Below are 22,980 nucleotides of genomic sequence, written 5' to 3' on the forward strand. Positions count from 1 at the left end.
ATTTTCCTAAAAAACAATATCTATTGGCACTTTTGTCAAAATGCAGCTAGATCTTTTTTTTTGGGCAATTTTGGAAATAACACCGCTTTTTAGATAGCTAAGGCAAAAATCAGCATCAATTTTCGAATGTTTTTCAAAAAAACAACAACAACAACAAAAAACAAATAATTTCATTAATTTATTCGAAAAAATTTCATTGTTTGAAGGGATTTAGTAAGATTTTTTGACTATATTTTGGAAAAAATGAGACTTTTAGACAGTTTTGGGAAATGTATGGGCTTTTTGACAATCTTAATGAAAATACTTACAAGACTTTTTTTTTGTTGCAAAAAACACGACTTTTTTCATCAAACTTGGATAAAAATTAAAACTTTAGCAATTTTGGAAAAAAATGCGACTTCTTCGTACTTAATTCTTAGAAATATAATTTGGCAACAAGGGGGACTTTCCGACCATTTCGACACAAAAAAATAAACTGTAAATTTTTCGACAATTTTAAAGAAATACCAGCTCTTTTATTTTTGCAAAAAACAGGACTTTTGAAGAGTTTATGAAAAATGACGACTTTTTGATAAAATTGACAAAAAATGGAACTTTCTGACTGACAGTTTTTGCTGAAATGGGACATCTTGATGATTTTGACATAAATGGGACTTTCTTACAATTTTGACAAAAAACAAAATTATTTGGTGATTTATCGTTATCGAGACCATTTAACTTTTTCTTTGGAAAACTTGAGCAGGAAAAAACAAAACGAGAATTTATTCCCGAAGTTTTTTTTTCAACAATTTCAACAAATACCTATATTTTAACAAAAAACAAGATTACACGAAGCAATTTTGGCAGACGATTGTACCACTTTTGACGATTTCGGCAAAAACATAATGCATAGAATGTTGGTAAGTATATTATGTCAAAAAAAAAAAAAAAACAATCGTTTAGCAGCAGGAATTTTTCAACGTTTTAAAAAAAAATTACCAATTTTTGACTATTTTGTCCATAAATGAAGACTTTAGGATAATTCTGGAAAAAAAATTCTGGTAAAAATAGGACTTTCTGTCAATTTTGACGAAAAAACAGGACATTTCTTGTACATGTAAGTTTGGAAAAACATGACTTTTTTTGACGAATTTTGACAACACAAAAAATAACAAAGGAAACAATTTTTTGTTAAAAAAGGGCTTCCAAATAGAATGAATTTTTTGTGAGACTACCAAAAACGGGAATTAATAGCAGATGGACACACGTATCGATTTGAAATATGTTTAGAGCCGGAGTCGAAATACGAAAACTTAACGTTTAATTACAACGATTCGATAATAAGTATTTCAAAATTCGTTCGGACCATTTAGAACACAGATAAACACAAATCATTTTCCTTACATCCGTTTGGAAGCGATCAACTTCAGTTTGCAGTCGAAATACGATAACTTCACGTTTAATTACAACGATTCGATAATAAATATTTCGAAATTCGTTCGGATCATTTGGAACTTAGATAAACACAAAACTTCCTTGTATCCGTTTGGAAGCACTCAATTTCAGTTTTTCATTCAACAGCTGATCTACGTATACGATTCTAAAATAGGCTACCCAATATTTTTCGAAACTTTCCACATCGAAAGCGAGATAGTTCACTTGTGACTAGTGGGTTCTCTCGACTGGATTATTGAAGCAAACATGAATCCATTTTACACTTCGTGGATAGTACTTTTCGCTCCCTATTGCATTAGCCAAGTGAGTATTTATATATAGGCTACATTTACCTGAATCTGTAAATTTTTCCATTCGTTAGTAGATAATTTGCCAATTTCCCACTATGGGATTGATCTGAATTGGGTATGGGTATTTTCGGTGATCTAATTATCAAATGACTAACAATAAGAGCCTTGACCCATAATCTCAGAAAATTTTCAATCAGAGATGTTGAAATAAAAATACGAGATCATTTCTCGTCCTAGAAATTGTTACTGCTTGACAATGAAAGTTTCATTTACTTAATTCGATTTTCAGCTGCAGCTTTATAGAGTCAGTGAAATTTAATCAAACTACAACTACATATAATAATCTAATTTTAATTATATCTACGTTGTATTTTCTTTCAGATTGAACCATCAAAGCTCGCTTTAAATATCGATTCCGGAAACCTGACTCGGAGTCAAACGCACTGGCAAACTCACGAAATAAAACATATCTGGACTATTAATCAATTCAGTTTGCACGAAAAATTAGACACGAGTAATATTTTAACCCCCAAGTTACGCGCATCCACAACTGATGATTATGAATGGTATGCTGAAATCGAGCCCAATAAAGAACTGTACAACGGAGATAAAACAATCGCTCTGTGGATACATCTATCCTACGGCAGTACGGTTTCAAAAGTGTTAGCAATGAACAATAATTCGATTATAAATCATAAAAAAGAAGTATTATTTTACAAGCAAACTCCGGTGCCAAGAAATTACAGAACAGATTCACTCGGTTGGGGCTGGAAGTCGTTTTGCCCGAAAGATGATTTTTTCAGAAATCAATTACTCCAAAACGACACATTGATTTTGTTTATCCACATAAAATGCTATACCGAATCTTCTAATAACGTTTCTCACCAACTCGAAATTTCTTCTCCCAGCCCCACATCCACACCTGATACTACTGCTATTAAATGTGACCTCTCCGAAGACTTTGAATCTCTGCTCGAAAATCCCAAATGCGCTGACGTAATATTCACGACGAATGGAAGCAATTACCCAGCTCACAAATACGTTTTATCCGCACGCAGTCCCGTTTTCGCCGCCATGTTTAAGCGTAAAGATTTGAAAAATGGAAAAATTCGAAAAATTCGAATAAACGTTACACACATGGGCGAAGAAGTACTACGTGCTATGCTTCGATACATTTATACCGGGAAGTACGAAAATATAGGCAAACTAGCGGATAAATTGTTTGTAGCTGGTGCTAAATATGGTTTGGAAGAATTGAGAAAAATTTCCGAGCAAACGCTTTGCCAGACTTTGACGGCAGAAAACGCAGAGGATATGTTTGTATTCGCCAAGAAACACCATGCCAACGAATTGAAATCCAAAGCTGCGCAATTTATAGCAAACAGATATGTTCAAAAGTTGAATAAAACGGACTAGGAACAAAATCACGATTTCATTAAAGATAATTATTTCAATCACTCTTAAAACTTTGTTTAATTTCTTGGCAATTTACCAGAAAAAAAATCAGAAATTCTACAATATTTTTTGCAAAAAAAAACCTTCATTTTCTCAAAAATTGAGACTTTTTGACAATTTTAACAAAGATTGAATTTTTTGACTATTTAGGCAAAAATTGAAACCGTTGGACAATTTTGACCAAAAGTGACACTTTTCGACAATTTTTATAGAACAAAAACCTTTTAACGAACCTTCATCTTGCTAGATTGGGAGGAATATTACAGCCATTTAGTAGCCGAAGGAAATTTTGGCTGTATTTTCTCCATCTCGCTTTTTCTACCTATTTATCTATACCCACTTCAAAAATGTTTCTATCTACCATTTGAGATACTTACCTATCTTGTTAGAAAGCTTTGAAGTTGTGATTGTAAAAATAGGACTTTTAATATCGACAAACCTGATTTGTATTCAATATGAGACATTTTTTTCAGAGCGAACCCTCGAAATCACCTTTGAATAGCCATGTTGAAAATTTAATCCGAAGCGACACATACTTGCAAACTTATGAAATAAGCCATATTTGGACTATTCATCAATTCCGATTCCACGAAAACCTTGAGACTAATGTAATTACCTCGCCCTATCTACATGCACCCTCGACTGATACATATAAATGGTATATTTTTATGAACCCTAATGGCAAAGATGATAACAATGATACGATTTCTCTGATGTTATGTCTAAGCGAATACAGTACCGTTGAAGAGACCACTGCCGAGGCTAATATTTCCATCAAGAACAATAAAAAAGAAACATTACTTGAACGCAGTTTCACACCAAAAAAATTTGAACTCGAATCAAACCAAACTTGTTGGGGTTGGATAAACTTTTGCAAGAAAGATGATTATTTTAGAAATCAATTACTCCAAAACGACACATTAACCCTCACAATTTACATAAAATGGTTATCTGAATCACCAAATGAGGTTATTACAACATAATGTTTCTTCAAACGATGCTTCACCCGAGACCACCTCCATCAAAAATCTCACTAAAAACTTGGAATCGATGCTCGAGAACCCGAAATTCGCAGACGTCGTTTTTATTACGAATGGAAGCAGTTATTCAGCCCATAAAATTATTTTGGCCGCACGAAGCTCAATTTTCGATGCCATGTTTCAACAAAAAGATTCGAAAAATGGAAAATTGAAAAAAATCCGTGTAAACTTTACACACGTGAACGAAAAAGTGTTACGTGCGATGCTACGATACATTTATACAGGAAAATGTGAACAGTTAGGAGAACTAGCAGACAAATTATTTGAAGCTGCTACCAAATATGGTGTGTACGGATTGAAAGAAACTTGCGAACAAACACATAATAAAACTATGCTTGGTTAAAAAATGCACTGGGCTTATCCGATTCATAAAAAAACAAGTAACTTAAGCAATAAGCTAAGAATTTTTGTGTCCCTATAACCCACAAGGAAAGTTATTATTTTGAAAATGCAATGAAAAAATCTCATTGAAATTAGATACCAAGTGTCACGGCACAACTTACAAATTCACAAATAAAAATTATGACACAGTTTCAAATTGGTTTCATTATGAAAATTTTCCAGTATATTTTGTGAAAAAATTATGAACTCGTCATTCAACGAGTCAATTTCATGGAAAAGGGGGTACAAATTCAATCAAGTGTAAATCTTTTGGGGTGAAATTGTTTCCACTTTCAAAAAAATAAAAAGTTATACCTCCTTAAAATTCTGAAAAAAGAAAATACTTACCTACCTGTATGCTTTTATACAGTTTCACTAATTTTTTTTCCAGCTTCATTTTTGGACCAAAAATTTGGACTTTTTCACAACTTTGGCAAAGAGTGAGACTTTTTAAAACAGCTAAAGAAAAAAATCTAAAACTTTTGAGATATTTGGTCAATAAAAGCAAGAACGTCTCAGCAATTCTGGAAAAAATCCAGATCTTCTGACAATTTGGACAACGAAAACTATCAGACAATTTCAACCAAAAAAAAACAACCTTTTTTAACAGTTCAAAAAAATCAACTTTTTTGTTATGTTTGTCAAAAAAAAAAAAAAAAAATCAAACAATTCTGGGGAAAATCAGGTCTTTGAAAATTTTTAGATAAATATGAGGACTTTTAACAATTGTAGCAGGAAATGAACTTTCTGACAGTTGTTGGCAACAATAAGACTTTTTCACGATAAGACTTCTTTACAATTTCGACAAAGAAACAGGACCTCAACCTTTTTCGGCTGTTTGAGGAGAACTGAAGACTTCTTGACAATTTTTACAAAAAATAGAGCCTTTGTGACAATTGATCGTAAAATGGAACTTTCTGGCAACTTTGACAAAATTATAGCTTTGAAGATTTTAGAGTAAATGGGACATTCCTAGAATTTAGACAAAAAATGGGACTTTATTCAACAATTTTATCAAAAATTGAGACTTTTTAAAAGTAACTATACGTAGGTACCTACCTATCTCATAATTTTAAACTTTTAACAAAAAATTGAACTGTTTGACAATTTCGATAAAAAACAGGACTTTTATTTGGCAAAACAAGACTTTTTAGATAAGTTAAATTGAAAATCAACACTACCTATTCGGATGTTTTGCCGAAAAAAGGAGAAATCTATATCAACAAATAAATTTTGGTAAAAACTACGACTCTTTGTCTATTTTGTGAAAAGAATGGGACTTTTGACAATTCTGACATAAATCGGGCTTTTTGCCAATCTTGAAGAAGAAAACATCACCTTTCTTGTATTTTTGGTGGAACACGTGATTTTTTTGTGCAAATTTCCACAACTCCACCTCAATAAAAATAACCAAAGAATGATTTTTTTGAAGGAAAAAAATTTAAAGGGAATAAATTTTTTTGTGATGCTAGTACTACTAAAAAGCAGATTAATAAATGGACAGATTTCGAGTTAGAATCATCTGTTTGGAATCAAGGTCAAAATACGAAAAATTGACGCTTAATTAAAACGAATTCGATGATATATCTTTCGAAATTCGTTCGGATCATTTGAAACTGAGATAAACACAAATTATTTTCCTTACTTCCGCTTTAAAGCAATCAATTTCAGTTTTATGTACATACATTTTTACATTTAACATATCCACGAATAAGATTCTTATATCCAGTACTTTTTGAAACTTATTCCACATCGATAGCAAGATAATTTACTAGTGACGAGTGGTTTCTCTCTACTGGACTATTGAAGCAATCATGCATCCATTCTACATTACATGGATATTACTTTTCGCCTCCGTTTGCATTAATCCAGTGAGTATTTTTGTACATTCACCTACCCGAATTCTTAAATTTTTCACTACCAATAACACGATTTGAAGTAAGAATTTTTGTGGCCCTAATTATGGTATTTTTTGGACATCCGGAGTATAGAAATTTTAAATCAGCTGGAGACCCCAGAGTTGCTCAAAATGATTCGAAATAGTTACCAATCGATACATGGGTTGAGGAGGAAGGGTAGGGTCAAAAAAAAGTAATTTGGAGTTGGGCATAGGTGAGTAAGATGGGTGAATCGGCCCCCGGCACATTCAGCGATGAAATTTTGGTGGTAGGCAGATACCATCAAAATACTTTGATCCGCCGAGTTACGGACCTGTATCTTGAGTGGCTCTTGAGTAATGGGTTAATTACTCAAATCGGCCTCAGACCTTTTTCTCCAGATTGGCTCGACCGATTTTTTTAAAACTTGGACCGATGTGTAGCTATATACGAGGGGCTTCCATGAAAAAATTTTGAGCTTCCCCCCACTATTCTTCCCCCCTCAAATACTCTACTCAAAATTTGAGTGCCTTCCTTACCTATGAAGCATACTCGGCACAATTTTTTAATTCACGTTTTTAGATACCTTATTGACCCAAGAGTAACATATTTTTTTTTCAGAAGTGTATCTCATTGGGGCCATGGTCAAAAACGAGGGGGAAACCAGACATGATGAGCAAAAAAAGCCAAAAAACCCAATAATCGTCAACGTAACTGAGGAGCTGAAAGTCAATTATTCAACAGATACTTACTTTTTCGAGACACAAAAAAAAATATTACCAATAAGCACGCAATAAATCAATTGGACCCTCGATTGAGCTGCTGTGAGCCCCCTCCACCCTCTTTTTGGGGGTTCAAAATAATCAAGGCAATATGGGTGTCATTTTCATATGATTTAAACCGCCTGAGCACGAATATGGTGTCAATTTTTCGATTAGAGGACCCCAAAGTCAATTTAGTTTCAGATTGGGCACTGTAGCCCTCCTCTCATCTTTTTTTGGGGGTCCGGATACTTTTTAAGCAAAGTGGACGTCATTTTTCAGACAAATCAAATCTGCTGAACACGAATATGATGTCTAATCTTTTAGTTATATAGAGTGCCCTCAATGTCTCATTGGGAGGATCCATGCTTCACAATTCAATATTTAAAATCATTCATTGAATGAAAAAAAACAATTTCTAGTATAAACAAAAAGACATGTTACCTTACTCGTACCAATGAGCAGAAAAATAAACACCTAATGATATGATTTATAGTTCAGTCATTTTAAATTTTTTATTCGGACTAATTCCTACAAAAGGTTTTTTTGCGGGATACTGTAGTGGAAGGGGTCCTATTTAACATACTAAAAGTCTCACCCCGTACCCCGCGTGCGTCGCGTGCTAGAGCGTGAAAAGTGTCCCGCCGCAGCGTTTTTTGCGATTTTTTCGCGAGGAGTTGATTTTACGTCAAAAATAGCTTTATTTTTGTGTTCTACGTCAAATTTCCGATCTAGTGATATGTCAACTGTCCTTCTACCCCCAAGAGGGGTGGGGCTAGAACCATTCAAAAAAGGGGGGTTTCCTGAAAAATACATAAAGACTATAGGGGCCTAAGAGGGGTGAAATGGTCCCCAAAAGCGTTCGAGTTGATATTAGCATGGAAGATGGGTACCATTGAGAAACTTCCGCGTGAAAAATTCCAGATCCACGCCACCTCCCCTTTTTTGGGAACGCCCCTTTTCTGAAAATTCAATAACACTTTTCTCAGCCCCATGGTGACCGATTTTGAAAATTTTTCAGTATGTTATGTATATCCTTAGTAGGTATCCCCACAATAATTTTCAACCCCCTCCCCTCATATTTACCCCTCAAAATAGCGTTTTTTCATTTTTTTATGCTTTTTAACAATAGCGAAAATTGAAGGGACTAAGTGCTCTGGAGAGGACTAGATGAATCTACCAAAAAATCTGACGTCATATTCGTGCTCAGCGGTATCGAATTATAAGGAAACGACACCCTACTTATTATTAATTGGCTATTTTCCCCAAAATTCCCATTTTACCCCCAGCCCCACCAAAACACATTTTTACATCATTTTGAGGGGTAAATATGAGGGGAGGGGGTTGAAAATTATTGTGGGGATACCTACTAAGGATATACATAACATACTGAAAAATTTTCAAAATCGGTCACCATGGGGCTGAGAAAAGTGTTATTGAATTTTCAGAAAAGGGGCGTTCCCAAAAAAGGGGAGGTGGCGTGGATCTGGAATTTTTCACGCGGAAGTTTCTCAATGGTACCCATCTTCCATGCTAATATCAACTCGAACGCTTTTGGGGACCATTTCACCCCTCTTAGGCCCCTATAGTCTTTATGTATTTTTCAGGAAACCCCCCTTTTTTGAATGGTTCTAGCCCCACCCCTCTTGGGGGTAGAAGGACAGTTGACATATCACTAGATCGGAAATTTGACGTAGAACACAAAAATAAAGCTATTTTTGACGTAAAATCAACTCCTCGCGAAAAAATCGCAAAAAACGCTGCGGCGGGACACTTTTCACGCTCTAGCACGCGACGCACGCGGGGTACGGGGTGAGACTTTTAGTATGTTAAATAGGACCCCTTCCACTACAGTATCCCGCAAAAAAACCTTTTGTAGGAATTAGTCCGAATAAATCCCCTTATTTCACCTAAAATTCCTGTACTATTATTATTTCACAATGATTTTTTTGTTGACATGTTGAAGTCAAAACTCCAACCCTAACTAATGCCAACGATGTCATAGGTTATCACTCAATAAAGGAATAGCGAGTGTGACTGTGATTCATTTCTGAGTAAGCTTTCTCCCTCAGTTCATACAAAATTCATTAAATAATATTACAAATATTAAGGGCGTTAGAGCGCCAATCCTCAAGTTCAGTAGATTTTATTCATCTGGAAACAATAAGCACATTTCCTAAAAACTTGTGGGTTCAAAAAAATGGGAGGAAAGGGGGTTTAGTGACCCAATCCTAGGCTCAATTCACTTGGGGCCCTCTAATCAAATATTAGATGTGATTTTCGTGTTCAGCAGATTTGATTTATCTGAAAAATGACGTCCACTTTGCTTAAAAAGTATCCGGACCCCCAAAAAAAAGATGAGAGGAGGGCTACAGTGCCCAATCTGAAACTAAATTGACTTTGGGGTCCTCTAATCGAAAAATTGACACCATATTCGTGCTCAGGCGGTTTAAATCATATGAAAATGACACCCATATTGCCTTGATTATTTTGAACCCCCAAAAAGAGGGTGGAGGGGGCTCACAGCAGCTCAATCGAGGGTCCAATTGATTTATTGCGTGCTTATTGGTAATATTTTTTTTTGTGTCTCGAAAAAGTAAAGTATCTGTTGAATAATTGACTTTCAGCTCCTCAGTTACGTTGACGATTATTGGGTTTTTTGGCTTTTTTTGCTCATCATGTCTGGTTTCCCCCTCGTTTTTGACCATGGCCCCAATGAGATACACTTCTGAAAAAAAAATATGTTACTCTTGGGTCAATAAGGTATCTAAAAACGTGAATTAAAAAATTGTGCCGAGTATGCTTCATAGGTAAGGAAGGCACTCAAATTTTGAGTAGAGTATTTGAGGGGGGAAGAATAGTGGGGGGAAGCTCAAAATTTTTTCATGGAAGCCCCTCGTATATAGCTACACATCGGTCCAAGTTTTAAAAAAATCGGTCGAGCCAATCTGGAGAAAAAGGTCTGAGGCCGATTTGAGTAATTAACCCATTACTCAAGAGCCACTCAAGATACAGGTCCGTAACTCGGCGGATCAAAGTATTTTGATGGTATCTGCCTACCACCAAAATTTCATCGCTGAATGTGCCGGGGGCCGATTCACCCATCTTACTCACCTATGCCCTTTGATTTTTTCATGTTTTTCGCCCAGACTTGATTTTTTTTAAAAATTCGTCAAAAATCTAAAATATGCGACTCGGTAGCTGAAATTTTGGCTAGTGATGTAATACTCCACCATACATTTTTTATTTACCGGTGTCCAGTCAAAAAAAATTCTGCGATTTGGGACACCTCTCTAGTTAGAAAGCTTCGAAGTTATATGATTGTGAAAATACAGCTTTTTAATGCCGAGAAATGCGATTTGTATTGAATAAGAGTAAATTTTTTCAGAGCGAATCTTCAAAAAGCCTTTCAAATGGCGATGTTGAAAATTTCACCCGAACCGACACATACTTGTCAACTCATGAAATAAACCATATTTGGGCTATTCATCAGTTCCACTTCCACGAGAACCTTAAGGCTAATCAGATTAACTCGCCCATCTTACAAGCACCCACAACCGATAAATATAAGTGGCAAATTCACATGTATCCTAATGGCGACGATAACAACAATATGATTTCTGTATATGTATGTCTACGCCATGACAGCGCAGTTGAAGCGACAACTGCAGACGCTAATATTTCAATCATAAATAATAAAAAAGAAGTATTACTTTCCAACCATTTATCGGCAATAAATTATGTACGCGGATCAGTTGGGTCGTGTTGGGGAAATGACTTTTGCAAGAAAGATGATCATTTTAGAAATCATTTACTCCAAAACGACACATTAACCTTCTCAATTCACATAAAATGGTCATCTGAACCACCACAAAACTTCGAATCGATGCTCGTAAACCCGAAATTTGCAGACGTCGTTTTTATAACGAATGGAACCAGTTATCCAGCCCATAAAAATATTTTGGCCGCACGCAGTTCTTTTTTCGCTGCTATGTTTCGACGAAAAGGTTCGAAAAATTGGAAATTGAAAAAAATTCGAATAAACGTTACCCACATGAACGAAAAAGTGTTACGTGCGATGCTACGATACATTTATACAGGGAAATGTGAACAGTTAGGAGAATTAACAAACAAATTATTCGAAGCTGCTACAAAATACGGTCTGTACGGGTTGAGAGAAACTTGCCAGCAAACGCAAAATAGAACTTTGTTTTAGTTGGAAAAGCATCGAACCATCGAATTCGTAGAAAACAAATCAGCTCGCAACTTTTGTAGCCAAACCGAATCTGAATGCACAAGGAAGATTTACGATTTGCGATTCATGTTTTAAAAATGCAGAGGAGAACTTGTGTTGAATTGAGATACCTGCCAATATCATTTACACGACCTTTAAATTTCGAAATAACTGTTAATAAATTTTTCAATTTTATGCTCTTATTTTACTATACTTACAAGAATTTTCTTTTCTCCTGAAATAACCAATACTTTTTTTAGATAGCTCGAAAAAAATCAATACATCTTCAGTAAGTATATCAACTTACTTATGGCAGAAAAGTAGAAATTTTTTCATAATTTTGACATTGAAACTTTTGACAATTTTAACAAAAAGTGAAAGTTTCTGATAATTACTTATTGAGACTTTTGAACAAAAATTTTTTTTTTTACAAGCAAAAATTGATTGGCAAAAATCACAACTGTTTGGTAATTTTGATCAAAAAAAGAATTTTTCGACAATTTCGATAGAAAAATAACCTTTTAGTTCACGAACCTTGACAGAGAAATTGGACTTTAGTAATTTATACAAAGAACAGAATTCATTCAATATTGACATTCCCGTCAAAAAAACAGGTTTTTTTCACAAAAATATGGCAAAAAAATAACGACCTTTCAGGCAATTTTGTCAAAACACAGGATCCTTTCTTGGAAGAATTTTGCACTTCATGGAGAGCTAAGGCAAAAAATCAGTGCTCCCTGGATATTTCGCTAAAAAGTAGGACTTTCTTGACAATTTTTGACAAAAAATGAAAGTTTATGACATTTTTAACAAACCATTGAACTTTTTTGGAAACTTGAGTGAAAAAAAACAACATCAATGGCAAACACAGGATCCTTTTTTGGAAATCTTAGAAATGATACCGCTTTCTAGATAGCTGAGGCAAAAATCAATACTAATTTTCAAATATTTTCTTCAAAAAAAAAAAAAATTTGTAATAATGTTTCCAGGAATAGAATTTGCCAAGACTTTTCGACTACTTTGGCAGAAGTGAGACTTTTCAACAATCTTAATAAAAACACTTATAGGACTTTTTTTTTGGTTGCAAAAACAAGAGTTTTTTTTTTTAGCAAATTCTGACAAAAAATTGAAACTTGGGCAATTTTGAAAAAGAATGTGATTTATGCCTTATTTTTAAAAATATAATTTCCCAACAAGGAGGACTTTCTGACCATTTCGACAGAAGAAAATGAACTTCCTTCGACAATTTTGAAAAAACACAGCCTCCTTAGTTTCAGCAAAAAACGAGACTTTTAAACAAGTTTGTGAGAAATTATGACTTTTTAACAAGTTTAACGAAAAATGGAGCTTTTTGACATTTTTTGCTATTTTCTGATGATATTTGCATACGTGAGAATTTCTTACAATTCTGACAAGAAACGCGAGTATTACTAGACTAGATACTATTGGGCAATTCACTCGGGCTGAAGAAACACAAAAGTTGGATTTATTCACATTTTTGCCAATATTTTGCCAAAAAAGCAGGAATTTTTCAACAATTTTATACAAATAACGATTTTTTTGTCAATTTTGGCAAAAAACAGAATGAGTAGATACATAAATTATCATCTTTGTCAAACAACAGAATCCTTTCTTTTAGCAAAAAAAAAAAAAAAGACCTTCCAGGCAATTTTGGCAAAAGCAGGATCTATATATTAAAATTATGACCGGATTCTTGTGACAGCGAGATCTCAGGAACGGCTGAACCGATTTTGATCGACGAAGTCTCAAAAAAAAGCTTTTGACCCGTAGATGTGCAGGTTTTAATCAAAAGTTCAAAAAGTTGCGCCGTAAAGCTCAAAAAAGTTCAATAATTGATTTTTGTCCATACGTAGCGCATTCGACGTATACACAGTAGTACGTATATTATACCTTGAAAGAGCATCTAAAAAAGTCAAATGTTGAAGAAGAAAGTTCACAAAAAAGTTGTGCCTTAAAGCTCAAAAAAGCTCAATAATTGATTTTTGTCTATACGTAGCCAACTTGAGGTGTACAGAGAAGTACGTATGTTATACCTTGAAAGAGCATCAAAAGAAGTCAAATGTTGAAGAAAAAAGTTCATAAAAAAGTTGCGCCATAAAGCTCAAAAAAGCTCAATAATTGATTTTAGTCTATACGTAGCGCATTCGATGTATACACAGTAGTACATATATTATACCTTGAAAGAGCATTAAAAAAAGTTGAATGTCAAAGAAAAAGCTTACAAAAATTTTTTGTCATAAGCTCAGAAAAGCTCAACAATTGATTCTATATACCTATTATAATTATGACTTTGACTCTGAGATCTCAGCAACGGCTGAACTGATTTTGCTTGATGATGTTTCAAAAAAAAGCATTTGACCCGTAGATGCGCAGGTTTTTATCAAAAGTTAAAAAGTTGCGCCAAAAAGCTCAAAAAAGCTCAATAATTGATTTTAGCCTATATGTAGCACATTTAGTGTATACAGAGAAGTACGTATAGTATACCTTGAAAGACCATCAAAAGATGTCAAATGTCAAAGAAAAAAGTTAACAAAAAAGTTGTGCTGTAAGCTCAAAAAAGCTCAATAATTGATTTTAACCTGTACACAGTGTATTCAACATGTACGGCAAATACGTATATCCTGAAAAAGCATCAAAAGAAGTGTAATGTTGAAGAAGAAAGTGTACAAAAACAGTTGTGCTGTAAAGCTCAAAAAAGCTCAATAATCAATTTTGACATATACACAGCGCATTCCACGTGTACAAAGAAGTACTTATATTATAGGTACGTTGAAAGAGCATCAAAAGAAGTCAAATGTCAAAGAAAACAGATTTACAACAAATTTTTTTCCATAAGCTCAAAAAAGCTCAATAATTGATTCTGTATATTAAAATTATGGCCGGATTCTTTTGACTCTGAGATCTCATCCATGGCTGGTTTTTATCGAAAGTCCGAAAAGTTGCACTGTAACGCTCAAAATAGCTCAATAACCGATTTTAACCTATACACAGCGCATTCCACTTGTACAAAGAAGTATGTATATTATTATACCTTGAAAGAGCATCAAGAGAAGTCAAATGTCGAAGAAAAAAGTTTACAAAAAAAGTTGTGCTATGAGCTCAAAAAAGCTCAATAATTGATCTCAACTCTATACTCAACGCCTTCGACGTATACATATTATAAAGAAGTAAAGAGCATCACAAAAAGACAAAATTGTACCTCAAAATATCTCCACGGAAAAACAAACTTTGACAAAAAAAAGTTAATGATAAAAGCTCAGTGAAAGCTCGATTCTTTGTGATATGCAGTATTTAACCTGAGTCATTCCACGTCAATTCAATCAAGAAGTGGTGGGGGGTTCGGCGATTTTTTTGAAATTTTTCCTGTGGGAAGATTTTTCGAAGGGATGACCAATGGCGCAAATCTCAGCCCACCAGCCCATTTTCAAAGGCAGCCAGGGGGTGTCAAAGTTTTCAGTGAACTTGAAATATCATCCATTTCAGCAGTGGATTACTCGATAACCGCGGTACCTACCAATATGGGACTTTTTCCTATACATAGTTAGTGGTTTTGAAAGGCTTTTTGGTGATATCATAAAAATTAGTGTTGCCACTTTTTTTTCGTACAAAAAATTAGCTCAAAAAGTTTCGAAACTTATTTTTTATATCGTTCCGACTCTCAAAAAAATTCTGAAAAAAATATTCACAAAAAAATCAAAATTCGAAAAGATTCAAAAAATGAACGAATTCTTATTTTTTTGTTGTGAGTGTAATTTTTATCAACTTTTTCAAGAAATACGTCAGAAAGAGGTCAAAATAAAACAATTGAATAAATTTGAACTTTTTATGATGTTTGAAATTGAAAATTGAAAACTTTCAATTTTTAAAATCGACTTTATGAAATAATGCCACCTCAATTTTTTAATATGTTGTTCAGCATGAAAAGTTGCCCATTATACATTTTTTTAGAAATTTTGAAAGTCGGATCGATATGAAAACTACGTTTCGAAACTTTTTGAACTAATTTTTTGCGCAAAAAAAAGTGGCAACACTGATTTTTATGATATCACCAAAAAGCCTTTCAAAACCCCTAATCATGGGAAAAAATTCCATTTTGGTAGGTACCGCGGTATCGAGTAATCCACTGCTGAAATGGATGATGTTTCAAGTTCACTGAAAACTTTGACACCTCCTGGCTGCCTTTAAAAATGGGCTAGAGGGAGCTGCGATTTGCGCCATTGGTCATCCCTTCCAAAGATCTTTCCACAGGAAAAATTTCAAAAAAATCGCCGAACCCCCCTACCACTTCTTGGTCAAATTGACGTGGAATGACCCACCTATAATCATTCCATTTGACATACCTATACAAAGAAGTATGTATAGTGTGCCTTGAGAAGAAAAAAAAGCTTACAAAAGTTTACAGCTAACTTTCAAAAGTTGACAGTAAAAGCTCAGCGATAGCTTAAAATTTGGTGACAATACGGTACATTTATTTAACCTATACTCAGCCACACCCACATTCGATGTATACAAAGAAGTACATACATACAATTACTGTCCCTCGAAAGATCTTCACAAAAAGAAAAATCTCGAAGAAAAAAGCTTACAAGAGTTCGCGGTCAAAGCTAAGTGAAAGCTTGAAAGTTTTGGTCATGTAGTAGTATTTGATCTTATTTGATGTGTAAAGAAAATATACATATTGTACCTTGAATGATCACCGCGAAAAAACCATTCTAGACTAGACTGAAAAAAAATTTAAAAAATTAACGGTAAAAGTTCAGGAAAAGTTTGAAAGTTTATTATAAGTAAGTCAGTTTTTTGTCACAGCAAGGTCTGTGCAACAGCAGAACCGATTTTGATAAACAGCCACTCAATAGAAAGGTTTTAAATAGTAGATATGCAGGTTTATGTTGAAAGTTTAACAATTTTCAGCATGGGCTAAAAAAAGATGAAAAAAACATTTACTCAATTTTAAAATGTGAAACAAAATTATGACAAAAAGTTGATTTTATAAAAAAAAAGCTTTCAGGGTGCATCGTCAACATTACCTCCTGTCACAAAGTTGTAAGCTTTCACAGAGATTTTACGTACCATCAAGTTTTGAGTTTTTTCTGTCAAAAATAGTTTTTTAACTTAGATCATTCAGGTTACAACATAGGAATTTTGTTTATCAATCAAATATGGCTTCATTATTGAGCTTTTTTCAGCTTACTAAACAACTTTCTGAGCTTACAATATAAACTTACACATCTACACTTTGAGGCCTTTCTATCAAGAGTTTGTTATTTCAGGTGAAATACCACATGTCACGAAGTGTTGAGCTTTTGTTTAGCTTTTTTTATAGAAATTTTCAAAAAATGATGGTAAAAGTTAAGCGAAAGCTCAAAATTTTGTGACATGTGATATTTGACCAGATCGAGACATTATATAGAGCCAAGGTTGAAAGTTTTCAACACTTTATGCAGAGAGTGCAGCAGATCGAGTCATTTTAGGCGAGACTTTAACAACCTTAGCAAACAGCAAAATAGGTAATTACCAAGATTTTTGGTATTTTCTGATGTAAATTTAAAAAAATTAAGATTGTTGAGTTGGTAAAAAACAAGAAACATTGTCAATTTTAGCAAAAAGTAGCGACTTTGGTGGTTATTGACAAAAAAAAAATATGTAGTCCACATTTTTTTGCAATTATTTTTGTCGCTTTTATTAGGTGAAAGTATAAGGTAAAAAACAATTCTTTTTTTGGTATTTTTGCTACGAGTTTGCAATGCTGCCAAAAAGTGAACATTTTTTTAAATTTTTTAAGAAATGAAACCAGGACTTTTCTTCAATTGTTGAAAAAGAAAGATACCTATAATACTAATTTAAAAAAATGAATTTCGCAATAAGTAACAATGAAAAAATCGTGATTATTCTATGTAGGTGCCTACTTATTGTGTAGTTACTGAATTTTTAAAGTGTATATTATTACGTTTCGAAGAATCGCGCAGTATGCGCGATTAACGGGTTAGCTAGTTTTTAATTATTTTTGGCACAATGCAGTTTTGAAAGTAACAAGTAACAGGACTTTTTGGGCAGATAAGGCAAAAATAAATAGCGTTTGAATGCATGTACCTATTGGTGAAAAAAAAACAAACAATGGAAAATTCAAACAATTTCAACAAAAAACCGGACCTTTATAAGAAATTTTGTAGAAAAAATTCGTTTTATGGTATCCCTACCAATTATCAAAAAATCAGCGCTTTTTCACAATTTCTCCAAAAAAAATTTAGAACTGACAATTTCTAACAATTTTAGTAGAAAACAAAACTTTCAAACAGTTTTGACAAAAAATAGAACTATTGACAATATTGAAAAAAAAGTAGGATTTTTATTTGACAACACAAAGATTTGAAAATCAATGCTTTTACAGATGTTTCGTTAACCCTTAAAGACCCAGGCTAATCCTGAGATGTTGTGTGAAAATGCTTTCAATTTCCTGAATTAGATCATCACAAGCATCACTTTAACCCACAGTTTGCCCCCCAGCCCCTTAAAGCCGTCTCGTAAAAGCCGTACCAATTTATTTAATTTTCCTTGAAAACCGAGAAAGCAAAAACTCCAATGAGGTCAATCATGGAATTGAATGATATAGTATCATTAGGTGTACTGAATGAGTGAAAGCATATCCCCAAAGAACACCCCACCCCTTTTTGGGGGGCAAATTTTCAAAAAAGTTGGGATAAAAAAATTGGACCCATGCTCCATTTTTGGATAAACATATTGATGGTAGACCCTTCACAAAATGAAATCATGAAAGGTGTGAAAATGGTGGACCAGAGCGATTTTTTGAAACTTTGATTCGCTTGTCTCGATAAAAACCCGAAAAAACAGAGCATAAATACGCAAAATACATAATATGGGAAATATTATCAAGTAGGCTTGAAATGACAGAAACAAGAATTGAAAGGAACACAGATGCTTTTAACAGCACATAAGTTCAGATAATCTACAATCCACCCATCAAATCTGTTTATCACTCCGTGGATATTCTTTCTCGATATTTGTCACCAAATAGTTACATCCTACAAAGGTTAGCAGTACGATTGTTTTTCTGCAGAAATATCGAAATAGGTTTATCAACCACTTTGAAAAGCTTTACACAGTCAAATTGCAGCACTCCCTGGCATTTCATAATGTTCAAGCATTCATGAAGAAGTCACTATCCCTTCTCGATCATAGATAATGTAGTTCTACATCATGAAAATTGCACGAGCAGAAGTCGAGGTTTACAATCATGAGATTGTGTCCAGCTTATGACTACAGGATTCAGGGGATTTGAGATTCAGTAAAAAGCTTTCAACTGTTGTTCAACCACAACTCTGAACTTTTGAATGTTTTGAGAAATTCCTGCTGAAGTTGATATTCTTTCTCGATATTTGTCAACAAATAGTTACATCCCGCAAAAGGTTAGTGGTATGCTTGTTTTTCTGCAGAAGTATCGAAATAGGCTTATCTACCACTTTGAAAAGCTTTACACTGTCAAATTGCAGCTGTCTCTGGCATTTCATAATATTGAAGCATTCATGAAGAGGTCACTATCCCTCCTCGATCATTGATAGTGTAGTTCAACATCATGAAATATTATGATTGGAAACAACAAATTCTGCTCAGGCAATTTTCAAGATGTACAACTTCACTATCAATGATCGGGGAGGGATAGTGACCTCTTCATGAATGCTTCAACATTATGAAATGCTAGAGACAGCTGCAATTTGACAGTGTAAAGCTTTTCAAAGTGGTAGATAAGCCTATTTCGATACTTCTGCAGAAAAACAAGCGTACCACTAACCTTTTGCGGGATGTAACTATTTGTTGACAAATATCGAGAAAGAATATCAACTTCAGCAGGAATTTCTCAAAACATTCAAAAGTTCAGAGTTGTGGTTGAACAACAGTTGAAAGCTTTTTACTGAATCTCAAATCCCCTGAATCCTGTAGTCATAAGCTGGACACAATCTCATGATTGTAAACCTCGACTTCTGCTCGTGCAATTTTCATGATGTAGAACTACATTATCTATGATCGAGAAGGGATAGTGACTTCTTCATGAATGCTTGAACATTATGAAATGCCAGGGAGTGCTGCAATTTGACTGTGTAAAGCTTTTCAAAGTGGTTGATAAACCTATTTCGATATTTCTGCAGAAAAACAATCGTACTGCTAACCTTTGTAGGATGTAACTATTTGGTGACAAATATCGAGAAAGAATATCCACGGAGTGATAAACAGATTTGATGGGTGGATTGTAGATTATCTGAACTTATGTGCTGTTAAAAGCATCTGTGTTCCTTTCAATTCTTGTTTCTGTCATTTCAAGCCTACTTGATAATATTTCCCATATTATGTATTTTGCGTATTTATGCTCTGTTTTTTCGGGTTTTTATCGAGACAAGCGAATCAAATTTTCAAAAAATCGCTCTGGTCCACCATTTTCACACCTTTCATGATTTCATTTTGTGAAGGGTCTACCATCAATATGTTTATCCAAAAATGGAGCATGGGTCCAATTTTTTTATCCCAACTTTTTTGAAAATTTGCCCCCCAAAAAGGGGTGGGGTGTTCTTTGGGGATATGCTTTCACTCATTCAGTACACCTAATGATACTATATCATTCAATTCCATGATTGACCTCATTGGAGTTTTTGCTTTCTCGGTTTTCAAGGAAAATTAAATAAATTGGTACGGCTTTTACGAGACGGCTTTAAGGGGCTGGGGGGCAAACTGTGGGTTAAAGTGATGCTTGTGATGATCTAATTCAGGAAATTGAAAGCATTTTCACACAACATCTCTGGATTAGCCTGGGTCTTTAAGGGTTAAAAGAACCGAAATCTTTCAACAAGTTTGAAAAATTTGTTAATAAATGAGATTTTTTTTGACAATTTTGGCAAAAATGAACTTTCAACGATTCTGCATAAAATAGGACTTTCTGACAGTTTTGACGAAAAAACAGGACCCTTCTTGCATTTTGGGAAACCACATGATTTCTTTAGACCAATTTTGACAACACCAAAAATAACCAAGGAAGGAATTTCTTGTTAAAAAAAAAAGCTTCCAAATCCAAACAGAATGAATTTTGTGTGACACTACTAAAAAGCGGATTAATAAAAAAAGGACAGCCGTATCGATTCACTCGTAGAATCCGTTTAGAGCCGGAATCAAAATACGAAAACTTAATGTTTAATTACAACGATTCGATAATAAGTATTTCAAAATTCGTTCGGATCATTTAGAACACAGATAAACACAAATTATTTTCCTTACATCCGTTTGGAAGCAATCAACTTCGGTTTGCAGTCGAAATACGATAACTTGACGTTTAATTAGGTACAATGATTCGATGATAAATGTTTCAAAATTCGTTCGGGTCATTTGGAACTTAGATAAACACAAAACTTCCTTATATCCGTTTGGAAGCACTCAATTTCAGTTTTTCATTCAACAGCTGATCTACGCGTACGATTCTAAAATAGGCTACCGAATATTTTTCGAAACTTTCCACATCGATAGCAAAATAATTTACTTGTGACAAGCGATTTCTATAGACTGGATTATATTGAAGCAAACATGAATCCATTTTACATTTCATGGATAGTACTTTTCGCACCCTATTGCATTAGTCAAGTGAGTATTTCTATAGGCTACATTTACCTGAATCTTTAAATTTTTCCATTCGTTAGTGGATAATTTGTCAATTTTCGACATTGGGGTTAAGTAATCTGAATTGGGTATTTTCGGTTCTCTAATATTATAAAATGACCTATCATCTCAGAAAATTTTCAATCAGAGATGTTGAAATAAAAATACGAGATCATATTTTCTCGTCCTAGAAATTGTTACTGCTTGACAATGAAAGTTTCATTTACTTAATTCGATTTTCAGCAGCAGCATTATAGAGTCAATGAAGTTTAATTAAACTATAATCTATTATAGTTTTAATTATATCTACGTTGTATTTTCTTTCAGATTGAACCATCAAAACTTGCTTTAAATATCGATTCCGGAAACCTGACTCGGAGTCAAACGCACTGGCAAACTCACGAAATAAAACATATCTGGACCATTAATCAATTCAGTTTGCATGAGGAATTAAACACAAGTAAGATTTTAACCCCCAAGTTACGCGCATCCACAACTGATAAATATGAATGGTATGCTGAAATCAAGCCCAATGAAATTTATAACGGAGGTAAAACAATTGCTCTGTGGATATATCTATCCGAAGGCAGTACGGTTACAGAGGTGTTAGCAATGAACAATGTTTCAATTATAAACCATAGAAAAGAAGTATCATTTTACAAGCAAACTCCGGTGTCAAGAAATTTCAAACTAGGAACAGAAGCACGCGGTTGGGGCTGGAAGTCGTTTTGCCCGAAAGATGATTTTTTCAGAAATCAATTACTCCAAAACGACACATTGATTTTGTTCATCTACATAAAATGGATCACCGAATCTTCCAATAACCTTTCTCATCAACTCGAGATTTCTTCTGCCAGTCCCACACCCACACCCGATACTACTGCTATCAAATGTGACCTCTCCGAAGACTTTGAATCGCTGCTCGAAGATCCCAAATGCGCTGACGTAATATTCACGACGAATGGAAGCAATTACCCAGCTCACAAATACATTCTGGCCGCACGCAGTCCTTTTTTCGCCGCCATGTTCAGGCGTAAAGATTCGAAAGACGGAAAACTTCGAAAAATTCGAATAAACGTTACACATATGGACGAAGAAGTACTACGTGCTATGCTTCGATACATTTATACCGGAAAGTACGAAAATTTAGGCAAACTAGCGGATAAATTGTTTGTAGCTGCAGCTAAATATGGATTGGAAGGATTGAAAAAAATTTGCGAGCGGACACTTTGCGAGACTTTGACGGCAGAAAACGCAGACGACATGTTTGTATTCGCCAAGAAACATCATGCAAACGAATTGAAATCAAAGGTAATCGAATTTTTATGGAGCAGATCTGCTCAAAAGTTGAATAAAACGGACTAGGTGAAACTCTCAACTAGTCGACTCGTTTTACGTTAATACATAATTATGTCAGCTTCCTCATGCAAAGAGACCATTTCGAAAATAATTTTTTTTCTTCCAGAAAAATTCTTCAACTTGAACCTCATCATATCATATAGTTAACGTTTGATCGTAAATTACATACCTATAAATGTACCTGTACTTTATGCTATGTTCGTATGTAGAATCTCAATAAAGTACCTAATAAAAATAAAATCCCTCATTACAGCCATACAGTGACTATACATAACATAATCTCAATCACCGTTGAATCTTCGTTTAATTTCTTGGCAATTTACCAACAAAAAATCAAAAACTCTTCAACATTTTTTTCAAAAAAAATTGATTTTCTCAAAAATTGACTTTTTGAATATTTTAAGAAAGCCTGAATTTTTTGACCATTTTGGCGAAAGTTTGAACAGTTATACCTAGACAATTTTGACAAAAAAT

At 34.1% G+C, this 22,980-nt stretch overlaps 1 protein-coding gene and 1 long non-coding RNA gene across 4 annotated transcripts in view; one reads left to right on the plus strand and one right to left on the minus strand.

The window, feature by feature from the left end:
- LOC135849375 (uncharacterized) overlaps window positions 1-22,980 on the minus strand; it is a 498,164-nt gene that overhangs the window by 338,042 nt on the left and 137,142 nt on the right. The window lies entirely within an intron of this gene.
- LOC135846919 (speckle-type POZ protein-like) lies at window positions 1,515-22,746 on the plus strand. Of its 3 annotated transcripts, XM_065366282.1 has the most exons (3): window positions 1,515-1,737; window positions 2,106-6,471; window positions 10,627-11,667. In XM_065366282.1, the coding sequence occupies exons 1-2, from the start codon at window positions 1,681-1,683 to the stop codon at window positions 3,138-3,140; spliced, it is 1,092 nt and encodes a 363-aa protein (XP_065222354.1). In that variant the 5' UTR covers window positions 1,515-1,680; the 3' UTR covers window positions 3,141-6,471; window positions 10,627-11,667. The 3 variants fall into 3 exon arrangements, with proteins under 3 accessions (XP_065222354.1, XP_065222353.1, XP_065222352.1); XM_065366281.1 differs by lacking the exons at window positions 1,515-1,737; window positions 10,627-11,667 and adding an exon at window positions 21,475-22,746 and having other exon boundaries at window positions 6,280-6,471; XM_065366280.1 differs by lacking the exons at window positions 1,515-1,737; window positions 2,106-6,471; window positions 10,627-11,667 and adding exons at window positions 20,840-21,132; window positions 21,475-22,746.

The sequence above is a fragment of the Planococcus citri genome, chromosome 5 (genome assembly GCF_950023065.1).
Source record: "Planococcus citri chromosome 5, ihPlaCitr1.1, whole genome shotgun sequence".
In the NCBI taxonomy this organism is placed as follows: Eukaryota; Metazoa; Arthropoda; class Insecta; order Hemiptera; family Pseudococcidae; genus Planococcus; species Planococcus citri.